This window comes from Chelon labrosus (genome assembly GCF_963514085.1).
Source record: "Chelon labrosus genome assembly, chromosome: 5".
Taxonomy (NCBI): Eukaryota; Metazoa; Chordata; class Actinopteri; order Mugiliformes; family Mugilidae; genus Chelon; species Chelon labrosus.
In genome coordinates this window covers 4,792,970-4,816,670 of record NC_140341.1, presented here as the reverse complement: position 1 = coordinate 4,816,670, position 23,701 = coordinate 4,792,970, and the positions used below count along the sequence as shown (strand labels likewise).

The window sequence follows — 23,701 nt, the reverse complement described above, 5'->3', positions numbered from 1 at the left end:
AAGGTTTACTGCTCTCTCAGAACTATCTCCATCACTAACCGCCACCCTTACCTTCTTTCACCTCTGATATCTCTAGTTTTAACCTGTCTGCAGCAGCTTTTAATCCCTCTATTGAATGCTTAATAACCTCCCCTTGTAAACTTTCCCTAACTCCACTGTTTCCCTGTCACCTGTCGCCATGTTTGTTGCTGACATTGCTCTACGAGTTCCGTGTACTCGTGTTCATGCACAAAAAAACCAAATCAAACACGGACTAAACCTCTGGACCCCGACATCGCTGCTACCGATTTGCCTTGAAACATACAAACCTTAATCAGATTAAAGTCTTTTCAAAAGGCTCTGTTTGGGCTTTTTTAATCCCTGATTTGTCTCATTTATCTAAACGTCGCTTTTCTGAAGACAAGAAAGAGGAAAAAGGATTGGATTTTACAATTGGACGGCTTCAAGTTTAAGACTTTAAGACAAGAGTTACTTAATACGCCGTGTATTCAGTGCACAGAAGATCATATTTAGGGGGATCTTGCGTCTGACTTAGGGCATTTTTGAGTTACTAACCTAAATAATAAAAGTTTTTGTTTTAACATGAGGATGAAGCATCAAGTGCAATATCCAGCTTTAGTCCACCTGCATGTCCTCCACTCATCCATTGCCCTCAGTCCTCTCCTGAACAGCTGTCACCAGTGTTGGAGTTCTGTCTCTCTTGGACTTGACAACACTTTAGAATCGGTCTTATTACCCTCACATCGCTTCACTCCAAGTCTCTCTCTCTTTGGAAGCTATGCACGTCTAGTTTCAGACTGGCTCCAGTATTTAGGACCGGTGAGGGCTCGGTGGTGCAGTAAGAAGTGTGTGTAACAACATAAGTGGCCTAATTAAGACATTTAATGGATTTAGTAACTTCTTTATTGTAAACGGCTTGCAGATGAAGCCGTATATTAAATTACCCTTTCCAGAATTTGTATTATTAACACTAAAAAACACAAACACAAAACAATAATTTAACTATAAGAGAACATGTTGTAGTAGATGGATTTCAAACTTCTACTTTGCTCATAGGTAACTTTCAGGGCCTTTATCCTCCTTTGGAGTCATGACTGCTCTTTACTTTTAGATCTTCTTTCTTCACAAATCAGACATTTGTCCTGGAAAACTACTCGTGTGTTTAGAGCAGAAAGGTTAAAACGGCTGAGGGAAATATTTGACATCCGTACCCAGTCTTAATTCACTTCTCGAGGGGAGCTGTGGAGTAGTCCCAGGCTCACCTCCCCCCATGTCCATGAGGCTGGGATGCCTTGAGCAAGCAGCTAACCCCCAAATTTGCCCTTAGAGGCTGCAGCCCACTGCTCCGACCATAAACACTACATTGTGAACGACTGGATGGGTCAAATGCAGAAAGATAATTTCCCCTTGTGGGATCAATACAGTACCAATTAAACAACTGAGCTACTGTGAGCAAGCAATTTCCCTCGTGGATGATTAAAGTCTATCTAAGTCTGAGTCTAAGTGAGTTCTGACCGTTGTTCCAGTCAAAGCAGATATCGTCTGAGCTAGTTTTCTAATTCTCACGGTTCAGCTGTTGTTTTAAATCGTCTGATCTGCAGAGCTGCTCTCATCAAAACCCTCCAGTGTCAAGGAAAGCGCTGCGACATCATTTTACTCATACAACTAACTTAAAAACACATGCTTTTTCTGTTTCGTGTCTGTATATCCACTGCATCGAGGGACGACAGCACGGCCGCGAGGACCAAAATATTCCCACCGCTCACAAAAAACAAACGAAAAACTCGCTCGTTAGACATTTTCCTTCGTCTCTGTTTGTCTGCACTCACCCGCGGAAATGGTCCACACCGCCATGATCTTGACGCGGGCCTTGGTGTGGGAGTTGAAGCGGCTGTGGTGGATCGGGTTCCGTATGGCGATGTACCGATCCAGAGAGATGGCGCAGAGGTGCATTATGGACGCTGTGGAGAACAGGACGTCCAGGTAGATCCAGATGGGGCAAAGATCGGACGGCAGGGGCCAGCCGTAATCTGCGGGGGGGTGGACAGAGAGTAAAAGATTTGTTGAATGAATATGAGTGGAAACATCTGGGTCAAAGGTCAAAGAGGTTTTCATTGCCATTTCAACCATATACAGCAGGTGCAATACACAGTGAGATAAGAGGACGCTCCTTCAAGACCATGAAGCTACATGAAGACATACATTGATCAGGCATAACATTATGACCTCCTTCCTGATATTGTCTGTGAAGTTTCTCAGTCATCCAGGTCATGGTTCATCCAAGAAAGGTTAAAAAAAAAAGGCAACTGAGCTTGTAGAGTTTTTTTGAGAAGACGTTTCACCACTCAACCGAGAAGCTTCTTCAGTAAAATTAGCTGCACCGGTTTCTGATTGTTAACATAACACGCAAGTTCCAGTAGGAGTTCCTATTTAAAACTCAAGAGACTTCCCACCAGTCCCCTAGAACTGAAGAAGCTACTCGGATGGGTGGTGAAACATCTTCTCAAAAACACTCTACAAGTCCAGTTGCCTTTTTTGAATCTTTTTTGGATGACTTCCTAATATTGTGCAGGTCTCCCTTGTGGTGACTCATCAGAGAATGGACATGGGCCTTCTGAGGGTGTCCTGTGGTGTCTGGCAACAGAATGTTGTTAGTGGGGGGTCTTTGAGGGGAGGGGCCTCTGTGGATCATCCCACAGATACTTGATCAGTTTGGGGTCTGGTGAATTTGGAGGCCAGGTCAACACCTTCTGCTGTTCTTCATGTTTTTTTTAATTGTTCCTAAAGTGTTTTTTTGTGTGTGTCAGGCTGCATCCTGCTGGGGATGGCTGCTGCCATCAAGGAGTGTCATTACTATGGGGTGGGGGTGCCTAGTCTGGTCTAGGTGGGTGCTACGTGTCTAAGTAACACCAATGAATGCCAGGTCCAAAAGGTTCCCAGCAGAACACTGAATTGTCACAAGATGGTCAATGTTTACTTCTCCTGTCAGTGGTCATTATGTTGTGGTTGGTGTAGGACTGAGCATAAAGGACACGTGTTTGGGCTCATGCAGGCAAGACAGTGCGAAGACAAACCATACAAACCACTTGGGAGACAATGGGCTTTCAAAAAAGACACTAAACAACAACAGAGAGAAGCGTCGACTAATAAGTAGACTAACAAAGAATGAGTCAGGGTGATTGTAAACACTGGACTGATTAGCAGCATGGTGTGTGCAAAGGATGCAAAGACATGTGCTACTAATTACTGTATATCTTCTTATTTCTTGGGATGAATGAAACTAATGAACCATCTTTGTTCTCGTAGCCGACTGGAAACTCTATTTGTTGTCATGTAGCTGCAGTCTGTGGTGGTTCTCATGGACTCTGAAAAGCTAATTACCCAGAGACCACATGCACTGAGTCATAGAGACGGAGCACGGCCGAAGGCTTTCAGACCTCAACACTCCAGATACACCCAACACCGTCTGAACTGCAGGTGCACATGCCGCGACTACGCATCTGCACAGCATGCCCCCCTCACGGCCGTCACGCTGCTGCTGCAGAAGCCATGTCTAAATATAAGCCAGCAAATTGGTCTTGAAACCACTCGGCTGCTGATGGGAATTGCATTATACAACATTCGGAATAATATTAAAGCGAGTTGGGAGGCCGAGGCCGCTTTTTATGTCCAATGCATCAAGGTGAGTATATTTATGGAGGCCATTCCGCGCACACAAGCCGGTTCAAACGGTACGGCGCAGACACAGAGCATCAAAAGTGGCACAGATGAAATCAGAGTAAATTGAATAAGATACTGAGGGAAAACTGAGAAACAGAGAGCGGATGCAACAAGTTTTTTAAAACGTGCAGCCACCGTGCTAGGCAGCCCCGTGAGGCTACAGCAATGATCACACATCAGAGAAAGGAAACAGTGGCGAGGAGGGGGGTGGTGAAAACTGGAAAACATGACTTCACTATACTTATATTGTTGCTACCAGGGAGTAAAGCTGGTGGCATCATTGAAAGAGTTCCTCTTTGGACGTTTTTAACACATCTCTGACAAGGTTTGGGAAAATTGATCCTCAAAGTATTTATAGGGGAACTACAGTGTTTTACAACCTGGACCTTATTTCTGGCATAAAATACAATCCCATATAACTTTGGTGTCATTTTTAGTCTTTCAGAAGATATTTAGATCCAGCGGAGCTCCGCGTATATCCATATAGTGGGAGTGAATGGGGCACCAAAACGCAGCCTCTAAATAGTGCATTATTTGCCATGAAACTCGTTCATTTCACCAATATTTTGTTATGATACGCTAGTGCTATTCAGTGTTGAATCCGGAGTTGCCCGTTATCTATTCGCAGACATGCAGCAGTTTGTTGTTCTTTGGCCAGCTGTTCCTCTCTCTGCCTCCACATCCTCCTTTCAACGAGCTCCTCATCCGTATACTCTGGCTCAAAACGGTAAGGACGTCCATCATAAACAAAGCCGTCGTCCACAACCTCAGAATCGGAAAAATATTCAGCCATGTTGCAAAAAACTAGCAGTAGCAGATTACACGTAAACAAGCTCAGAGATGACATCATCCAGGTCAGAGGTTAGTAGGTCAATCTACAGACCCCTGATAATGATAACAGGTAACTCCAGACTCAACGGGGAATAACACTAGCGTATCATAACAAAATATTGGTGAAATGAACGAGTTTTGTGGCAGATAATGCGTTATTTAGAGGCTGCGTTTCGGTGCCCCATTCACTCCCACTATATGGATATACGCGGCGCTCCGCTGGAGGTAAATATCTTCCAAAGGACTAAAAATGACACCAAAGTTATATAAGTGAGTAAACGATTGTATTATACGCCAGAAATAAGGTCCAGGTTGTAAGAAACGGTAGTTCCCCTTTAAACGACTTATACGAAGACTTGTTTTGCATCATTTAATAGTAATAGTAACTGTGTTTTGTACAGTGTCCTTGTGTGTCTTTAAAGGCGCTTATAAATTAAATGTATTAGTATTATTATTATTAAGTAGTTGTTGCAGGAGGTGAAACTAGGACTTTCAGTTCTTTGTATTCTTTGTATCTTTTCTTTTATGCATTAAAGGTGCATCGTGATTCTGGTGTTTCGGATCTTTTCAGGTCAATTGCATCCTGGATTGTGGTCTAATTATCCTCTGCTTTCTTTTCATCGTTTAATTACAGTGGGTTTTGGGCTGACTCTGCTTTCAGTCAGGTCCGAAGAAGAACCACATAAATGACATGTGAGCCTTTTGCGGACTTTATACTCGTGCTGAAGAACAATGCACGGCTTGAGTTCCCGTGACAGATTAAAATAACAGCAAACACACTCATTGTAACGAATATCAAAGTGAGTCTAAGGAGGAAAATGTAAAAACGATTTGCATTAGGGAGATTTTTCCGTTGCCCCAGTGTGTCGCCGCCTCCCCCGGCATCCATCCTGACAGGTGTCGACAGAAATAGACCTTTAGCCGAGGGGTTTAAAGCTGGTTCATCACGAGCGGCTTCATATTCCGGGTCATGATGGAGTATTACCTCCTCCCCCTCCTCCTCCTCCCCCCCGTCACCCCCTCCACACCATTCGACAGGTGAGGGACGACCCGATCCAGGCTTTTATTATTTAGGAGGAGATGACTCATCCGTGCCGTTCAGTGTCACCATGGTCACCGCCAGACTCTCTGCTATCACCTCCTCCTCCTCCTCCTCCTCCTCCTCCTCGCCGTTATCACCGCTCCTGTTCTCTGCTGCCCTCTCTTCTGGTAGATTTTTTTTTTTACTCTCATGGCATTTATGCCATCGTCCACGTCAGACGGTCACCTTGCACTCGGGGTATTTCAGTCGTCCGTCTCCCTCTCTCTGTCCTGCTATGTCTCTTTCACCTTCTTTTACACTCGTCAGTCTCATTTTGTCTCCCTCTCAGGCTCATTATGCTCGGGCACTGGTCACAAACGGCATTCATTCTTCTTCTTCATGGCCTCCACCTCTCCTGCACTTGAGGTTCCTTTCAGTCCGTGTCTTTATGAAGACTGAAAAAAAGAAAAACGTAGAAAAGCTCTGTCTGATTTCCCCTCTCTGTCCTGTCCTGTTCTTAAGGTTGTCAGGTTCTAGTTGTTTCCAGAGAAAGTTTATAGCAAATAAAAGTTGCTTCCAAATAAGAAGTTCACCGGATTATAGAGGGGTGGTGGAGCTCATTCTCCAGCAGACTGATCCAGCTCCACTCCCACAGTGAATGCTACAGGACGTCATTCATACCAAACTCTATCCAGCTGTACAACAACTCACCTTTATGTAACAGATAACTCCAAGTTATTCATGTTAATGCACATTAGTGCACCTTATTAATTCTGTATGTAATATATATTTACTTCTGTCTGCAAATCTGCAAAAAAATTTTGACGATACTATTTTATTTTATTTTACTAGATTTTTACTTTAATTTAATTTAATTTAATTTTATTTTTGATTGGCCCGGAGCCTCCACTGTCCTCACCAATCCAACACATCTTATTAAAACGCTGCTCCCATTGACACGTCCACAGTCTGTTAGATTAATTATATTCGACTTTTATTGGTTAGCTTTTGATGCCCTTCCCTGTTACAACCTGTAGACTGAGGGAATGTGACTCCTCGCGGTTACAGCGGCGTTACAGAGAGCTGCTTCTCTGACCTTATAACAAGTCTTCGGTTGGCGTGTCTCTGCAGTCTTAACCCTGCCAGACAGCCGATATGAGCTGCCAGCGGCTACATTTGTCATTTTGAAACAGAGTACAAAAGAGCTTCACAGCCTCTCAGCTTAGCTCGGCGCTTTCACCGACCTTCGCTAATGAGAACGTGACGGGGGAAACAACAAAGTTTTTCTCAACCTGGGTGTCAGAACAAAGCCGATTACTGTGTAACCAAACCATTTTTACGCATTTAAAAGCTACGGCTGTCTCTCTTATCTGCAGGTAATTGATGCAGCGTAGAGCCGGCTGTCATAGCACTGACTGTTTCGCATTGCTTTACTTTTGATCAGAGGCAACCTGACTCCTCTGAGACACAGCATGTCTACAGTGACGTCCTCCATCATGTAATTGTTATTTTTTATTAGAAATTGATTCTGGGAGATTTCACCTTTACTGCAATGCATGCTAAGACGTGAGCAGAAATAAGCTAGTGCTTTTAAATTACTTTTTTTTTCCATGAGGCGTGCTTTTCTGGCAATATCGGCGTTTCGTTTGGTCAGATGCTCATTGATAAATACGTTTGATACTTTTAGTTTCCTTCCTTGTTTTAACAGTGCGGTTTTGTGTTTTTTCTGTTGATAAATCTCATGATCACGGCTCGTTTGTCGCTGTCATCTCTCCGGGGCAGAGGGTGGCATGCCTCAACGTTGCTCCAGTCCATTTCAATCCCTTTGGATTGTAGAAGGGCAGCCACCTGTTGCTCTACGGAGCTGACATCCTGCTCACCGGGCTCCCCCCCCCCCCCCCCGTTGTCAACGGTCACCGCCCGGACGTATGACCAGGGTTTGATACGGAGCCCGGTCACAATCACATCATTGACCCTGGTGTACTGCTCCAGCTCCGCCACTCGACTCACCAGGTGCACCAGACGCCGGTCCTTCTCGGGGTTCTGGATCCGGAGAGCCTTCACTTCCTCCATCAGGTCCAGGATGGATTTCTGCTGCAGTTTCACAACTGAAATCTCCTCAGACAATAAGTCCAGAGACTTCTTAATGTCATCGCCCTCCTCGGCTGTCATGGCCTTCTCTAAGACCCATGTTGCTAGGTAACGCGAGGTAGCGTCTGCTGTTACCCTAGCCGCACGCTAGCTAGTTTGTCAACTAGCCGCCTAGCTCAGTTCTTTTCCGTCCGTGTTCCGAAAATCAGCGTCGTTAAACCAGGCAATATTCAAACCAAGGGTGTCCGCAGATAGTCCGATGTCCGTAATCCAAAATCAGTAGCCAATAAACACAGAAATAGTCCAAAACCGAGCACCAAAACACACGAACTCTCGCCAAACTTTTTCTCCAAACTTTTCTCCAACACGGAACTTAATGAATTAATGATTCATTGGACATAACCAGTTGAACTCTTTAAAGTTCTCTAAAGACACAAATATACCTAATTACACTAAGATAACAATAAACGAATGGGAAAAGGGGTTCGTCCTACATTCAGACCTATATTTCTACATGAAATTAATAAGGTGAAGTGAAATACATCCATCAGCCACAACATTATGACAGGAGAAGTGAACAACATTGACCATCTTGTGAAAATCCAGTGTTCTGCTGGGAAACTTTTGGAGCTGGCATTCATTGGTGTGGATGTTACTTAGACATGTAGCACCCACCTAGACCAGACCAGGCACCCTCACCCGATAGCAATGACTGCTGCCATCAAGAAGTGTCCAAAAACCAAAAAGGCTTTAGGAACAACTCAAAAAAAAACAAAACATGAAGAACAGCACAAGGTGTTGACCTGGCCTCCAAATTCACTAGATCCTAAACTGATCAAGTATCTGTGGGATGATCCACAGAGGCCCCTTCCCTCAACCCATAGGACCCAAAGGCCCCCACTAACAACATAATGTTATGCCTGATCTGTGCAGTTGCTTGCATTACTTGGTTGTGCACACATAAACCTTGCACCAGCGCTGTTGGGTTTCCGTTTCCAACCCCCTATTTAGTTTTTACCTAAAAAAAAGACTAAAGCCGGGAGATTGCTCAGCGGCTGATTCTCCGTTCTCACTTTCCCACTGAGAACCGCAAAGAGACAAGACATCTCGCCCCTCAGGGACTGATAAAGTATCACATTATTACTGGCTCTGCAACTTCTGATGGCGGTGACCTGGAACCGCAGTGAATTATCACTAGCTGAGAGATTTCCCCCATGAACCCACCACTACACACACACACACAAAAAGAAAACCAACAACAAAAAAAAAAATAAAAAAAAGAATCCCCCAGGACCTGCTGAGATGTGCTTGTTTGCTCCCACGCCTGCTGCTGCAGAGAGAGAGCTGTCGTCGTGAAACTGTTGCTGTAGTTCTTTATACTCGACACGTTCTGGCGTTGTCACCTCTGCCTTGTTCCTCTCAAAGAGCCAGCCGGGAGTTTGATGTTGCGGTTTCGCCCGGCTTGTGAAACCCCAGCGACTTCAGAAGAGTCCGACCACAGCGGAGAAGCAACGGGTGACGCTGTTTCTCGGTAAATGACACCAATTAGACGGAGTCAGCTCTGCACCACAGATCAATCCGCGGGAAGACACTGGAGAGTTTTCTTCTTCAGGTGACACAACACCATTTAGTCTGAACTACTGTGTGTTATAGCCTCAAGTTTAAATGCAGACAGATCAATTGGTCTGATCAGGATACTGAGTTCTTCTCCTTAGAGGAACTTAAATAATACTCCATTCTGGTGGAAATCAGATGCGGATCAGGTCTGCCAGAGCGACTTCTGATTTCCGATCAGGCTCCAGGCTGGCAACATGTGAATATTGATTCACTTTCATTTGCACTGTTCTCTTGCGGACACGACAGACATCGACAGTGACAAAAGGGTGATGATGCATGCTGATGTGTGAAAATGCGGTGATGCTGTAAAGTCCTCAAAAGTCAATGAAACAAGTGCAAAATGCAAAAGTCGCAGGATGACCAATACTCTGTGGCCTTCAGGTAACGTCACGTAATACATGCAAAACGTCAGCGACCATGGGTGGGTTTGAAAAAAAGAAATAAATAACAGGATTCAAGTTGATCTTCATTTGAAAGATGAGATATTGCTACATCTCACGAGACAATGAGATTAGTCCACACGTGAAGGAGATCCAAAACATGACAGGAGCTACAGCTCTGTCTGTCAGGTCTGAAAGCTGAAGAGCTGCAGAAAAGCAAAACCATATGCAAGATGTGCCAACTGGAGGAAAAGTCTTGTGGAAATTCCACAACTCTCCAAAACCATTTGTTTACAAGATGAAATACCTCTCAATAATTTCAATACGCAGCTCCCTATCAGCAACACGTCCACGCAATCTCTCGCCGTGGTCAAACACATGTTGAAAACTTCACATCTCTTTCAGCACTACAGGATGTGCATGGTTTGTGCAACTTCAACGGTTACTGTGCTTTACGTCGAACAGGCATAACATTATGACCACCTTCGTAATATTGTGTAGGTCTCCCTCGTGGTGATTCATCAGAGAATGGACATGGGTCTTCTGAGGGTGTCCTGTGGTGTCTGGCAACACAATGTTGTTAGTGGGGGGCCTTTGAGGGGAGGGGCCTCTGTGGATCATCCCACAGATACTTGATCAGTTTGGGATCTAGTGAATTTGGAGGCCAGGTCAACACCTTGTGCTGTTCTTCATGTTTTTTTGAGAAGTTCCTAAAGCGTTTTCCTGCTGGGGATGGCTGCTGCCATCAAGGAGTGCCATTGCTATGGGGTGGGGGTGCCTGGTCTGGTCTAGGTGGGTGCTACATGTCTGAAGTAACATCCACACCAATGAATGCCAGGTCCAGAAGTTTCCCAGCAGAACATTGAATTGTCACAAGATGGTCAATGTTACTTACTTTTCCTGTCAGTGGTCATAATGTTGTGGCTGATAGGTGTATGTCAAGGGTTTGCTTGCATCATCACAGGTTCTAAGGTAATGTTTCTGATTTCTCATATCGTTTCTGCCCTAAAATGGAAAATGGAACAAACTGGAAATCATTTTCATGTACAAATATTTAAAACAAGCCAACAGGGTCATCCAACAGCCGTGGTCATGATCCATATTAGTGAAATATCAGCAGACCTTCATTTTACTTTGAGGAGAGGCTTTGTCAGACATTTACAACAGTAAAAATATGAAACAGTGGAGTCTGAGGTCCAGGCGGGACAGCAGGATGATTTTGGTTCTCGTTGTGTAACTGTCAAGGTGAACGGTGGGTCAGGCTTCTAAGTCTTTCTAGAGCTTCTTGATGTGGTTTGTGGAGAGAGCGGGAACAGCGGGAGAACCGAGAGCAGAGTATCGATTTGCTGATGGACGCGGACACGAAGAGCTTGATCGCTTCAGCTGTCTCTCGGGGAGTTCAAACCCGGGTGACTGCACGGACCGAACGCCGGAGACGATGCAGGCTTTCATGTGACATTAATCTACTCTTTGGCTGTCGTGTTCAAGGTCTTCGGTGACTCAGAAACAACAACAACGACAAGTGAAAGCTCCTGTAGCTGTGGCTCCGTGCTGACCGTGTGTCTCTTGTTTGTCTGGAGTTGGTTTTCATTTGCTGATGGAAGTTATTTTTTCGGTTACAGCTAATTTTACCTGAAACATGCTGCACGCCAGCTGCTGCTTGACGCACGTCTCTTTGACAGACACAAAAACTGAACTCATGCGTTTTTAAACATATTAAGTTTTTAGCCTCCGACTACAAAACAGAAATGAGGAAGTGTGACTCATAGCCTGTAGCGTAGCATATGTGGGAATATATTCACCGAGCAAAGCAATTAAAAGAGAAAATGGAAAACCAAGGGACAAAATATTAAACATTTCAACTTTACTGCTCTAAATGGAATCATATAATGCTTTCTCCACCGCTTATCAACACGTCCTTCTGCAACTGCCGCAAATTAGCCCTCTAGCGCACAGCAGTCATCGCTCTAACTCCTGGCAGAGGTTTAACTTTTCTTGTTAACTTACGTAAAAGTGGTTTGTCGGCTTCATATTTGTATTTGTGTCCCCGAGTTTACGCCTAAAACGCGGCTTCTGCCCAGACATGATGAAGTTTTAGAGCAGAAAGTACCTTAAAAGTCAGGGAAGAAAAAATCCTCTAGGATTATCGGTTGACTTCAAGTCCAAATCTAATCGGACTCGAGTGTCACTCTCGTCCAGTGCCCCATTCAGTTAAAAAAAAAAAATCAGGGATTTGTCTCAATCTGATATTTCATAACGGATGATTGTGGAAGTGTATGGTGGCAACGGACAAAGGACAAAAGAGTTGTTGTTGCTCATCAGGCTGGAAAAGGTCACAAAACCATCTCTGAAGAGTTTGGAACCCACAAATAATCCACAGTCAGACAGATTGAAGACGACTGTTCCCCTCCACAGGAGTGGTCCTCCAACAAAGATCACTCCATAATAGTCTGAGAGGTCCCAAAGGAACCCAGGGGAACTTCTAAGCAGCTAAAGGCCTCTCTCTCATTGGCTAATGTTAACGTTGACGAATCCACCATCAGGAGAACACTGAACAACCATGGTGTGATGGACAAAGACACTGCTCTCCAAAAAGAACATTTCTAAACATCATGTGGACAAGCCAGAAGACTATTGGGACAATGTTTAGTGGACAGATGAGACCAAAGTAAAATAGTTTGGTTTAAATGAGAGGCGTCATGTTTGGAGATGAAACAACACTGCATTCCAGCATCAGAACCTCATCCCTCCATCAAACACGGGGATTCTAATGTCCTTGTCTGGACCAGGACGGCTTGTCATCATTGATGGACCAATGAATTCTGAATTCTACCAGTGAACTCTAAAATAAATCATCAGGACATCTGTTTATGAACCGCATCTTAGGAGAAACTGAGTCATGCTGAAAGAAAACGAGCCCGAGGACACAAGTGGTTCTACAAAAGAAAGGTTAAAGAAGAACAAGATGAATGTTTAGGAACGGCAAAGTCAAAGTCCTGACCTTAATCCAACAGAAATGTTGTGGAAGGACCTGAAGCGAGCAGTTCATGTGAGGAAACCCACCAACATCTCAGAACTGAAGTGGTTCTATTCTGAGAAATGGGCTGAGATTCCTCCAAGCTGCTGTAGACGACTGGTCAGCAGTTACCGGAAATGTTTAGTTGCTGTTATTGCTGGAAACAAGGGTTCACTTACTTTTGCACCTCACATATATGTACGAATGATTAATCTTCTTGAATAAACAAAAAGAAAAGCCCAATATTTCTGTGTTATTAGTTTGATTGGGCTCTGTTTGTCTACTTCTAGGAATCTGCTTAAGTCTTGAGTCATTTTAAAGTCTGTAAAGCATCATCTTGCTTACGTAACATGCTGCTTCCAGCGTTTGTGTTCTCTTTCTGTCTCTCTTTTTTTGAAAATGAACGTATGTCTGCATTCCAGGGTTTGGGCAGGGGTTTCCATTGGTCCCATTTTATAACTCAGCTCTAACTTATAGAAAAGACTGCAGCATGATTGACTGCAGCCTTATGGGCGCTGATATGCTGATACATATCTGTGGCTGCGTTTATGTACATAGCAAATATGGACGTTCTCTTTTCCATGAGCTAAAACGCTGGCATGGTCCTCAAAGACAAAGAGCACTAACACAAATCTGCTTCATCAGTTGAATGAATCCGAAGAATCCAGATCTTGACAGAGCCAGACGCCAGCTTGGGCTTTTTTTGAGATGCAACAGTCTGTCGAGACTCGAAGTCAGACCACTACAAACGAGGACAAAAGACTGTGCTTTCTTCCATCTACAGCCAAAATTTGCAAACAGATGCCGTTTTCTGTGAGGACATAAAGCAGCAGGGGGTAATGTTCATTGAATGAAGAAGATCATGAGTCCCGATTAAGAGCGCAAAGAGTGCAAAGTTTCAGCCGCGGCCTCGTTCGTGGCTAAGTGCGCATGCTTTCGTAACCAAAGAAATCTGAAAATAATTGATAGGAGAAGAGCGAGAGGAAGCGGAGAGCGGGAAAATGAGCTCCCACGAGAACAGAGTCGCACACAGGAAGGTTGATGTGATGAAAGGGAATCGGGGAAAAGTCTGAAATCTGCAGAAGGGGGAGGAGGAGGAAGAGGAAGAGGAGAGACGAAGACAGCCGATCACACGCAAACACACACACACACACACATATATGCGTGAAAGCCGCACACTTACCAGAGAGTCACGGTAACACACACCGGGATTACAACACTTCCCAAACTCTCAAAAACCAGGGTTGGCTCAGTTTGACTCTCCGGTTTCCCCTAAAGTCTGACTTGTTTACTTCGTCTGAGATTCTGCCAGATGTCAGAAAACGAAGCCAAGAACACGCACACACGCACAGTCACTGAATTACATTAATTTGTGGAGACTTACCCTAAACACCCCCTACACACACACACACACACACAAACATGCACACGTTATGCACACTCAGCCCAGTACTTTTCCAAGACAAGTTTCCATCTTGTGAAGCCAGAACAAACTCTCCTGGAAAGCTACGGCCGCTGCGGTCAACGAAAAAGTAACGAGGAGCCGTGAACTCCAAAAGCCAGTGGATGTTCTTAAAATCGCGCGCCGATTTCACATGGGGGTGACTCATCCTTCCCCCCCCTCCGGCGCTCGACGCCATCAACACTCAGCGAGCGGTGAAAACTTGGGACAATAACACAGCTGTCGTAATCACGAAACATGGGTCCGTGATTAACGATTATTGTGCAAGGAGGTATCACTTTACATTTATGAGAAGTTACATATCCGTCTAAACTGAGAAGTACACCCACTGGCAATAAAACGTTCTGTTCATCTGGTTCTTCGATGATTGTAAACATTTTACAAATCACAAAATTTGTGTTTGTTTTGTTATGTCTTATATAAGATAAGACGATCCTTCTGCAGACTCTCTGCAGTGTGGGTGATGTACAAGTTAGAGTTCAGCAGTCTACTTTAATCACCTCCATCAGAGTGTACATGCTATTTTTTTTTTAATCACACCTGTACATGTCAGCTCAGGACTGTAACACCCTTATTTGTCCCACTGTAAACAATGACAGGTAGGAACCAAACATCTCAGACTAAGGGGACTAATTATATATTGTATAATAAACCCAATCCTGCAAATTCCTAAAATAATATTGCACGATATTAAAAAGATAATGTGCGCAGAAACTAAGGTTTTCCATCTATGCAACCTGAAAATAACAAAATATATTTCGCCCCCTAGTGGCCGTTTGCAGTATATGTCATAAGCCCCGCCCCCTTCATGTTAAAAAAGCTGTATTTTAACATATGAGTTAGTCTTATATAAGACCAGATGATGTTTCTGCCAGACTTTCTTGACTCTGGAAGATATGCAGGTTACGGTTTGGCATTAGGTCGTCTTCTTTAATCTCCTCCGACACCTGCACAGGTCTGTCTGTTTGTCAGCTCAGGACTGTTACATCCTCATTTGTCCCACTGTAAACAATGACAGGTAGGAACCAAACATCTCAGACTAAGGGGGTCATCAATAACAACAAAAATGTTACAAATAATAAATAAAGTGTAGGAGCTGATAATGAAGTAATTATATATGAAACCAAATCCTGCAAATTCCCAAAATAATATTGCATAATATTGTGTGTAACAACTAAGGTTTTTCGCCTATGCAAACTAATATAAACAAGATATCTTTCGCCCCCTAGTGGCTGTTTGGAGTATATGTCCTAAGCCCTGCCCCAAGCTGTATTGCCATATTAACATGTGAGTTAGTCTTACATAAGGCCAGATAATGTTTCTGCAGACTCTCTGGACTGTGGGTGATCTTTAATCACCTCCGACACGGCAGGACACTACTTCATTTTTTCGCAGTCACACCTGCACAGGTCTGGAGCGCAGGAGCTGATGATGAAGTAATTATATAATAAACCCAGTCCTGCTAATTCCTAAAATAATACTGCACAACGTACAAAAGTAATTGTGTAACAACTAAGGTTTTTCGTCTATGCAAACTAAAATAAACAAAATATCTTTCGCCCCCTGGTGGCTGTTTGGAGTATATGTCATGTCATAAGCCCCACCCCCTTCATGTTAAAAAAGCTGTATTCTTGTCATAGTGAAGAGCTCACGTTTCTGTAACGTTTGTGCTGTAATAAAATAAAATAAAATAACATAAAATAAAAGGTGTATCTTATTATAATTGAATAAAGTAATTATGGCGGCACTTGCAGACAAATGAGTAACTCTTCAGTTAATTGTGCCAACTGGTATTCTGATGGATCTGCAGCATTTTAATGGCTACATGTTGTGTTTTGAATGCAAACAAAATGAGAATGGTTTTACTAATGTTATATCAAGCAGGGTAAGAACATAACTAATCTTGGGGAAAGCTCCCTAGCTGTTCAGGGAGCTAATAACGGTTCACGAAGTGTGGGCTCGCGGTGGTACGCAAGAAAATATCTCAGGATCACGTCTCCACCAGGTCCCGACTGCAGGGATATTGTCATATTTTGACTTGAGGAATGAGGTGACGCATCATCAATCTTTATCTATTATTACAGTTTATGACTGTAAATGACAGCTTTAAATCACTCTCATTCACCTGCAGCCGTGGCCGTTTATCTGAAGTCTGTGCCGTTTGGTTTATGATTTGGTTTATTATATCATACACATTAAACCAAAGACGCGCCACAGTGATAGCTGTCTTTCACGCTCCTGACTTTTGATTTTCATTTGATGCGAATGCCTTGTTGTGTTCTGTTTTTGTCCGTCCTGCTGCAGGAGTGGACAAAGACTGAGTTGAGTTTCTTCCACAGACAAACCACATTCTGTAAAATCTTGTTTGAAAAAAATTGCCCAAATTGTCAAAATTGCAAACCGGAGCCACGGGTGCCTCTGTTTGCACGATCCCACCATTGCTACGCTCCTGGTTACAGGACGCTGACTCAGCTGTCAAACAGATTTACACTTAGATGCGTCTTTTCTCTTTTCCCCTGCGATTTCTCCAGATGCTTTGCTGCAAACACATTTTCTAATTGTTCCGTTCCCAGACAGCCACAGCACCCAGCAGAGCCGAAAGACGGCCTCGGCTGGATGGGAAGTGCCGGCAATTATTCCTCGCCTCCATCCAAAGTGTGTTTGTGGTGATAAAATAACTTGATTGTGTTCGTTTTCGTGAGCGCTCCGACTCCTGAGGCGGCGGGGATGATGAGCGCGGGAGACGAGACGGGAGGGGAGAAGCAGGCAGTCGAACAATGGAGAGCTGGGAAGCTGAGTGCAGAGGAGATTGCCAGAGTGCTATCATCTCTGAGCTCACATGCTGGAGTCAAAATCCAAATAACAAGATGATGAGGGCGGCAAGAAAAGGAAGAAACAATGTAGATGATTAAAAAGAAGTGAGGGCTGAAGAGAAGAGGGTGAGGAATGAAGAGAACAACAAAGAGTGATGCAAATTGAGAAGCAGTTCCTTCTACAGCTGAGAGGACTGAAACGAACAGGAAGATTCTGGCCTCGGAAGATTAATCTGGCGTTACTCTGCATCCCGGTTCCCAGAGCTCGGCCTTGTTTTCACCTCTTCACCTCATCTTCCATTCACACCCGTTGTCAGCGTGCGTTCGTTCGTTCTTTGTCAGGTTGCATTGTGTTATTTTGATCGTTGCCCTCCCCCTTAATCACCATACAAAATCAGACACTTGTGCATTTCCTGCTGTTTAAAAAAAAAGGAAAATAATCGTCAAATAAACACAACGAACAATGTTTTGTCGTTAAGTCCACTCGCTTCAGGTTCAACTCAAAAACCCGAAGGATCAGCAGTAATACTCCAAACACAGCTGGATAATGTAGTTCTCATGTTTCATTTAAAAAAAGAAAAAAGTGCAGTTTCTGGTTAAACCACAACATATGCACCAATCAGCCACAACATCATGACCACCGACGGCAGAAGTAAACATTGACCATCTTGTGACAATTCAGTGTTCTGCTGGGAAACTTCTGGACCTGGCATTCATTGTTGTGGATGTTACTTAGACATGTAGCAACCACCTAGACCAGACCAGGCACCCCCACCCCATAGCAATGACACTCCTTGATGGCAGCAGACATCCCCAGCAGGAAAACAGTTTAGGAACAACTCAAAAAACCATGAAGAACATCACAAGGTGTTGACCTGGCCTCCAAATTCACAAATTCACTAGACCCCAAACTGATCAAGTATCTGTGGGATGATCCACTGAGGCCCCTCCCCTAAAAGGCCCCCCGACTAACAACATTCCTGTTACCTAGACCAGACCAGGCACCCCACCCCATAGCAATGACACTCCTTCATGGCAGCAGCCATCCCCAGCAGGATGCAGCCACAAAAACACGATAGCATACATGTCAAACATACGGCCCGGGGGCCAAAACCGACCCACCAGAGGGTCTAATCCGGCCCGTGGCATAAATTTGCGAACTGCAAAAACTACACTGAAGACATTAACTGTAATTTTTCCAATAAAAGTAATTGCTATTCCTAGGGTTCACACAGATTTAGTAAGAGCTGTGGACATAACACAACGCTGAGGCCTAGAACTAAACAGAAATTGCATTTCTTTTTCTTAAGAAATGTCGAGTCATTAAATGTAAACATTTTCATAATGTTCTTCTTTGCACTAAAACAAAGGAAAACATTTGGAGTTGTCGTTATTTATGCGTGAATATGCCATTGTGATATTGGTCTGGTCCCCTTGACATCAAACTAGGCTGTATGTGGCCTCTGAACTAAAATGAGTTTGACACCCCTGCACTATAGGAACAACTTAAAAAAAAAAACATGAAGAACAGCACAAGGTGTTGACCCGGCCTCCAAATTCACTAGATCCCAAACGGATCAAGCATCTGCCCCCCCACTAACAACATTCTGTTGCCAGACACCACAGGACACCCTCAGAAGGCCCATGTCCATTCTCTGATGAGTCACCACAAGGGAGACCTACGCAATATTAGGAAGGTGGTCATAATGTTATGCCTGATCGGTGTACATAAGCCAAAACGAACAACCACTCTCATTTAATATAATTTACATTACTGCAGCCTGCAGCTTGTTAGAATGAGTTTGGCACATTTAAGGGACTTGTCTTGCATTGGTACCGATACGGGAAGCGTTAGCATTCAGCAGCAGCTCACCCCATGAGTGTTTGGCACGCCGTCGCAGCTGCTGGGGTCGACGGCCACCAAATACAAATTGGGCTTTTGGTAAAAAAAACCAAAAAAAAAAACCCACAAGCTTTTACACACACACACACACACAAAACAAAACGGGTCCCAGAATTCGAAAGGCCATCAACATTCATCAGTGAGGAGAAAGAAAGAAAGACAACAATGAGGAAGTAACAAAAGCCTGACAGGCTCATCTGGGTGCACTGGAGGACCGGGATTGCAAGAGAGCTCGTGTTGACATGGGAATGAAGTGTCCGACCGGCTCGTGTTGTTGTTTTTTTTTTTTATGGCAAATACCAACCAGGAAAAAGAAGTAAACGATGTTTGTCTCTTTCTTAAATAAAACAGGTTCCAACAAATAAAGAATCGAGGGCGATCCGCCAAGAAGCATTTAGACAGGAAACATTTTGAAACTGATCCCGTCCAGAGCTTTCCTTTGAGACAACATTAATCCAACAAGAAGAAGAGTCTTTCCTCTTGTTGAAGGGAAACATGATCATGCACCGATCAGGCATAACATTATGATCGTAATATTGTGCAGGTCTCCCTCGTGCCTCCAAAACAGTTGTGACTCTTCAGAGCGTGGACATGGGCCTTCTGAGGGTTTTAATGTTGTGGCTGATCGGTACAGTACAATACAAGGGGCTGAAAATAAATGGTGCGTGTGCAAGCTGATGCAGACAATACAGAAGGGAGACAAAAAGTACACTACACAACAACAGAGAGAAGTACTGACTAGAAAGCAGACCACGAGTTAGATTGAGTGTAAACGTTGGACTGATTGAGGCGGTCATAATGTTGTGGCTGATTGTGTATTTTACCGTTATTCACTGTATATGTAAATGTACATTTGTTTTATGATAGTTTTCTGCGGACAAAAAAAACGAACCGAGGCTCAGATAAATGCCACAGCAACACCTCGCTGGGTCAGACACACTGAAAATGAAATAATTCAGAAAGTTTAGAAGCGAGAGTTCTTGTTCTGATGTAAAATGAAGAAGAGATATTTCATATTCTGCACTATTTCAAGGTTATCAATCAGGCCTCCTTCAGATGACACCCAGCGTGGCTTTGATTGACTCATCAGAGGCTCTTTCAGCTGAATCAAGCCGCAGCCATTGTTCTCCTGTTATAAATATGGATGTACTCGCAGTTTTCAGTTTGCTGACTGAGCGTATTTATGATAGAGGGAAACATAACATTAGAACTGGAAGTCAGATTGTTACTAAGAGCAAAGACGGGCTCTTTGTCAGCATCAGATCATTCACACTGAAGGTTTCACACTTTGTGGGCTCTGGATCAGTCGGATCCAGAGAGTGGACCATCAGAACATCAATACCTCGATCTATGCTCCCTGACACACGCTTCAGAAAGGCGATGCAATCAGCAGACGTCAAAGGAAGGCTTTCTAATAGCGTCCCAGAGGACCAGCACCGCCTCTAAAGCCCCAGTGAAACATGCTCCTGGAAATATTCAACATGCAGAAAGCATTCCTCGCAGCGCTCCATTGTCAGGACACGTGCTCCACCCTCTTGTTTGTGGAGGATAATGAGCACAAACATACCTCAAAGCTTTCAAGACCATTAGCAAAGAATTCAAAAATCTGCAATAGAAGGCCGTTGCTTAGTGATCTGAGTGCTTTGGACCTGTCTGTAGCCCGTATTAATTAAAAAGCCTTCCCTCCACGCTGCACAGTAGATGTTTAAAGATCCAGAGCATAGACTGTATATAAATATGGACAATGCGTCGCCACTTCCTTTCTCTGGCCAAACTGATGCTATTTTCTCGGGCATATGGGCGGCGCCATTTTGTGAGTTTGGAGTCAGAGTCTGTGCAGCGCGGTCCGAGAGTGGAGCCACATGGAGCCGTAATATCGATGCCCCGCCCACACTTCCTCCAGACTCACTTGCGTTTAACTAATACTACGCTCTGCTCTACCTCCATCAGTTACAAGGAAATGTTGGATTATACACTGTACTTTTTATTATTATTATTTTTTTCCTGCGTGTTAAAAGTTCACTGCTCACTCTCTAAGTGTTAATGTAATTGTAAATAACAGCTCTGATGACTGTAATCAGCACACAGCGAGCCGTGGCCACGGACACAACACAGACGCGCTAACAACACCAAGATGAGAGCCGTGAGCCTGTGACTGATGTTTCCCACCCACAGTGACCACTTACCATACACAGTCCACGGGAAAACAGAAACTTTAGTGCATACTATTTCAACAGGATGCACTTCAATCACATTTATACAGATATAAATACACTGGTCAGCCACAACATTACGACCGCTGACAGGAGGACTGAATCTTGCGACAATCCAGTGTTCTGCTGGGAAACTTCTGGACCTGGCATTCATTGGTGTGGATGTTACTTAGACATGTAGCACCCACCTAGACCAGACCAGGCACCCCCACCCCATAGCAATGACACTCCTTGATAGCAGCAGCCATCCCCAGCAGGATGCAGCCACAAGAACGGTTTAGGGACACCTCAAAAAACATGAAGAACAGCACAAGGTGTTGACCTGGCCTCCAAATTCACTAGATCCCAAACTGATCAAGTATCTGTGGGATGATCCACAGAGGCCCCCTCCCCTCAAAGGGTCCCCCCACTAACAACATTCTGTTGCCAGACACCACAGGACACCCTCAGAAGGCCCATGTCCATTCTCTGATGAGCCACCACATTGAGACCTGCACAATATTAGGAAGGTGGTCATAATGTTATACATATTCATATTCTGATTTAACACTTTGTTTTTGTTTTGGGGAACCAGATAATGTTATTTAGCAGTTAAGTTGGAATCTCTGATCAAATGCGTTTTTTGCTATCATGTTAGCATCGCACGGTTGTTGCCGCTAAAGTTGAATTTGTGATCAAGTGGTTCATCACCTGATCGGCGCGCTTCCATCCAGTCAGTGGCGGCGTCATCTTCGTCAGAAACACTATTTAAATGTCACGCTGGTGTCCTTCTGGGCTGACTGTGACTTAGAGTGAGCGCTTCACCCTCCTACCCTCGTGTCCTGAGCTCTGTGAGAATGTTGTGATCTGCGGTCGTCGTTTAAGCAGTATCTAACCGTTCAGAGCTCTGTGACCTGAAAGCACTTGACTTATTTGGCATTTACTCATTTTCCACTCGTGACGGTTTAGTTTTATTTTAGAAACAGGGCGTTGGCTTGTTGCTTGAGTTTTTGATTTGGTTAGGGAGTAGGGTTTTCTTTTGAGATTTTTGTTTTAGGGACTGTGTTAGTCCTGTGATAGACTGGAGACCTGTCCAGGGTGTACCCCACCTCTCGTCCAATGACAGCTGGGATAGGCTCCAAGCCCCCCGCGACCCTTCACAGGACAAGCGGTTACAGAAAATGAATGAATGCGTTGAGATTTGGTTTATCTTGTGTTCATCTTGTCATGTTTTCTGTCATGTCTTTGTTTTTTTCATAGTCATGTCTTATGTTCTTGGTTTTCAGTCATGGTTTAGTTTTCTGTCATGGTTCTGTCATGTCTTTTCGTCATGTCTTTCGTCATGTCTTTCGTCATGTCTTTTCACAGTCATGGTTTAGTTTCTGTCATGGTTTCTGTTTATTGCATTTTGTTAAGTTCCTGGTTTTTCAAAGTCAGTCCTGTCGTGGTTTAGTTTCTTGGGATTCTTTTTATTGTATTTTGTTAAGTTCTTGTTTTTTTCATAGTCATGGTTAGTGTTTAGTCTTTTCTGTTCTGTTTCCTGTTTTATTTTGTTAACTTCCGAACTTCCTGTTTTTGGTACTCCGTGTCTCCATGTTTTCTTTTGATTAGCTCATTGGTTTCACCTTGGTTTCTTGATTTGCCTCACCTGTGTCTCGTCACCCCTCTATTCCTCGTGTGTGCATATATAGCCCTGCCTTCCCATTTGTCCCTGTCGCGTCATGCTACCGTCACGCTTCGTCCTGCACTTGGGTCCTACCCCCCCCATAAAACCGTAACACATCTATTCTAGCATTAACTTACTCAAACACACACACACACACACTTGACTGCATTTGAGTTAAGTCAACAGCTTCATTCACGTGTGTGTTATGCACATTTTGTCCTTCCTTTGACATCACTGAAAACAATCAAACCTTCACTAGAACCATTCACATCTGCTTTAATGTTGCTTCCCTCTTCCCCTTGGCAGAGCTGGGTCGTAGCAGGGGTCGGGGCACCTTTTATGTTTCTTTCCCAGTCAGTCAGTTACCAGGAAGAAGAGTTCTGTGACAGAATAATGCGAGGGGTTCGGCGTTCCTTTCTCAACACATGCACATAAAAACCAAAGTTGTGTGATGATGCACGTTTCGCAAAAAATATCTCTTAAAGCTGAATTTTGACACAAGATGCAACACGCTGTCTTTCACCATTAAATGGTTGCAACGTCTTGCGCGCAGATTTCAGCCATCTCGGGTAATGTTAAACAAATAAATATCAATGATAATCTCCACACTCGCACTAATCCTCAGGTGATCGTCACTCTGTCAAACGTTTCTCTCTTTGGCTTCCCCCCCTTCTGCTCCTGTCGCTGTGATGTTCTGACAACACTCAACGCGCTCCTTTGATTACGGCACACTGTCTCGATAAGAGGCCGGGTCATTCGTCTTTCAGGGAGCTGTCTCGTCTAATCACGTCCGTTTCCCCCCGGCTTTGTTGGAGCGCAGACGAAGAAGATGAATTCAAAGTCACTTACGGCGAACATATGTCATCAGGTGTCGCTATCGATATTTCTATTTCAGTCTCTGTCTCGTTAGGCCGTGATATATATTTTATTACAGGTGTTTCTGCGAAGTTATCTTTTATCAAAAGTCGTTTGCACCTTGTCACATTGCC

The 23,701-nt window shown here is 44.0% G+C and overlaps 1 protein-coding gene across 1 annotated transcript in view; it reads right to left on the bottom strand.

Annotated features, from left to right (window-relative positions):
* Nucleotides 1–23,701, bottom strand: part of htr2aa (5-hydroxytryptamine (serotonin) receptor 2A-a) — a gene marked incomplete at both ends in the record, with an annotated part of 71,340 nt that overhangs the window by 23,625 nt on the left and 24,014 nt on the right. Inside the window, one exon of the mRNA XM_084544796.1 lies at nucleotides 1,830–2,030. Coding sequence (XP_084400922.1) covers nucleotides 1,830–2,030 — 201 coding nt within the window. The remainder of the gene's footprint in view (nucleotides 1–1,829; nucleotides 2,031–23,701) is intronic.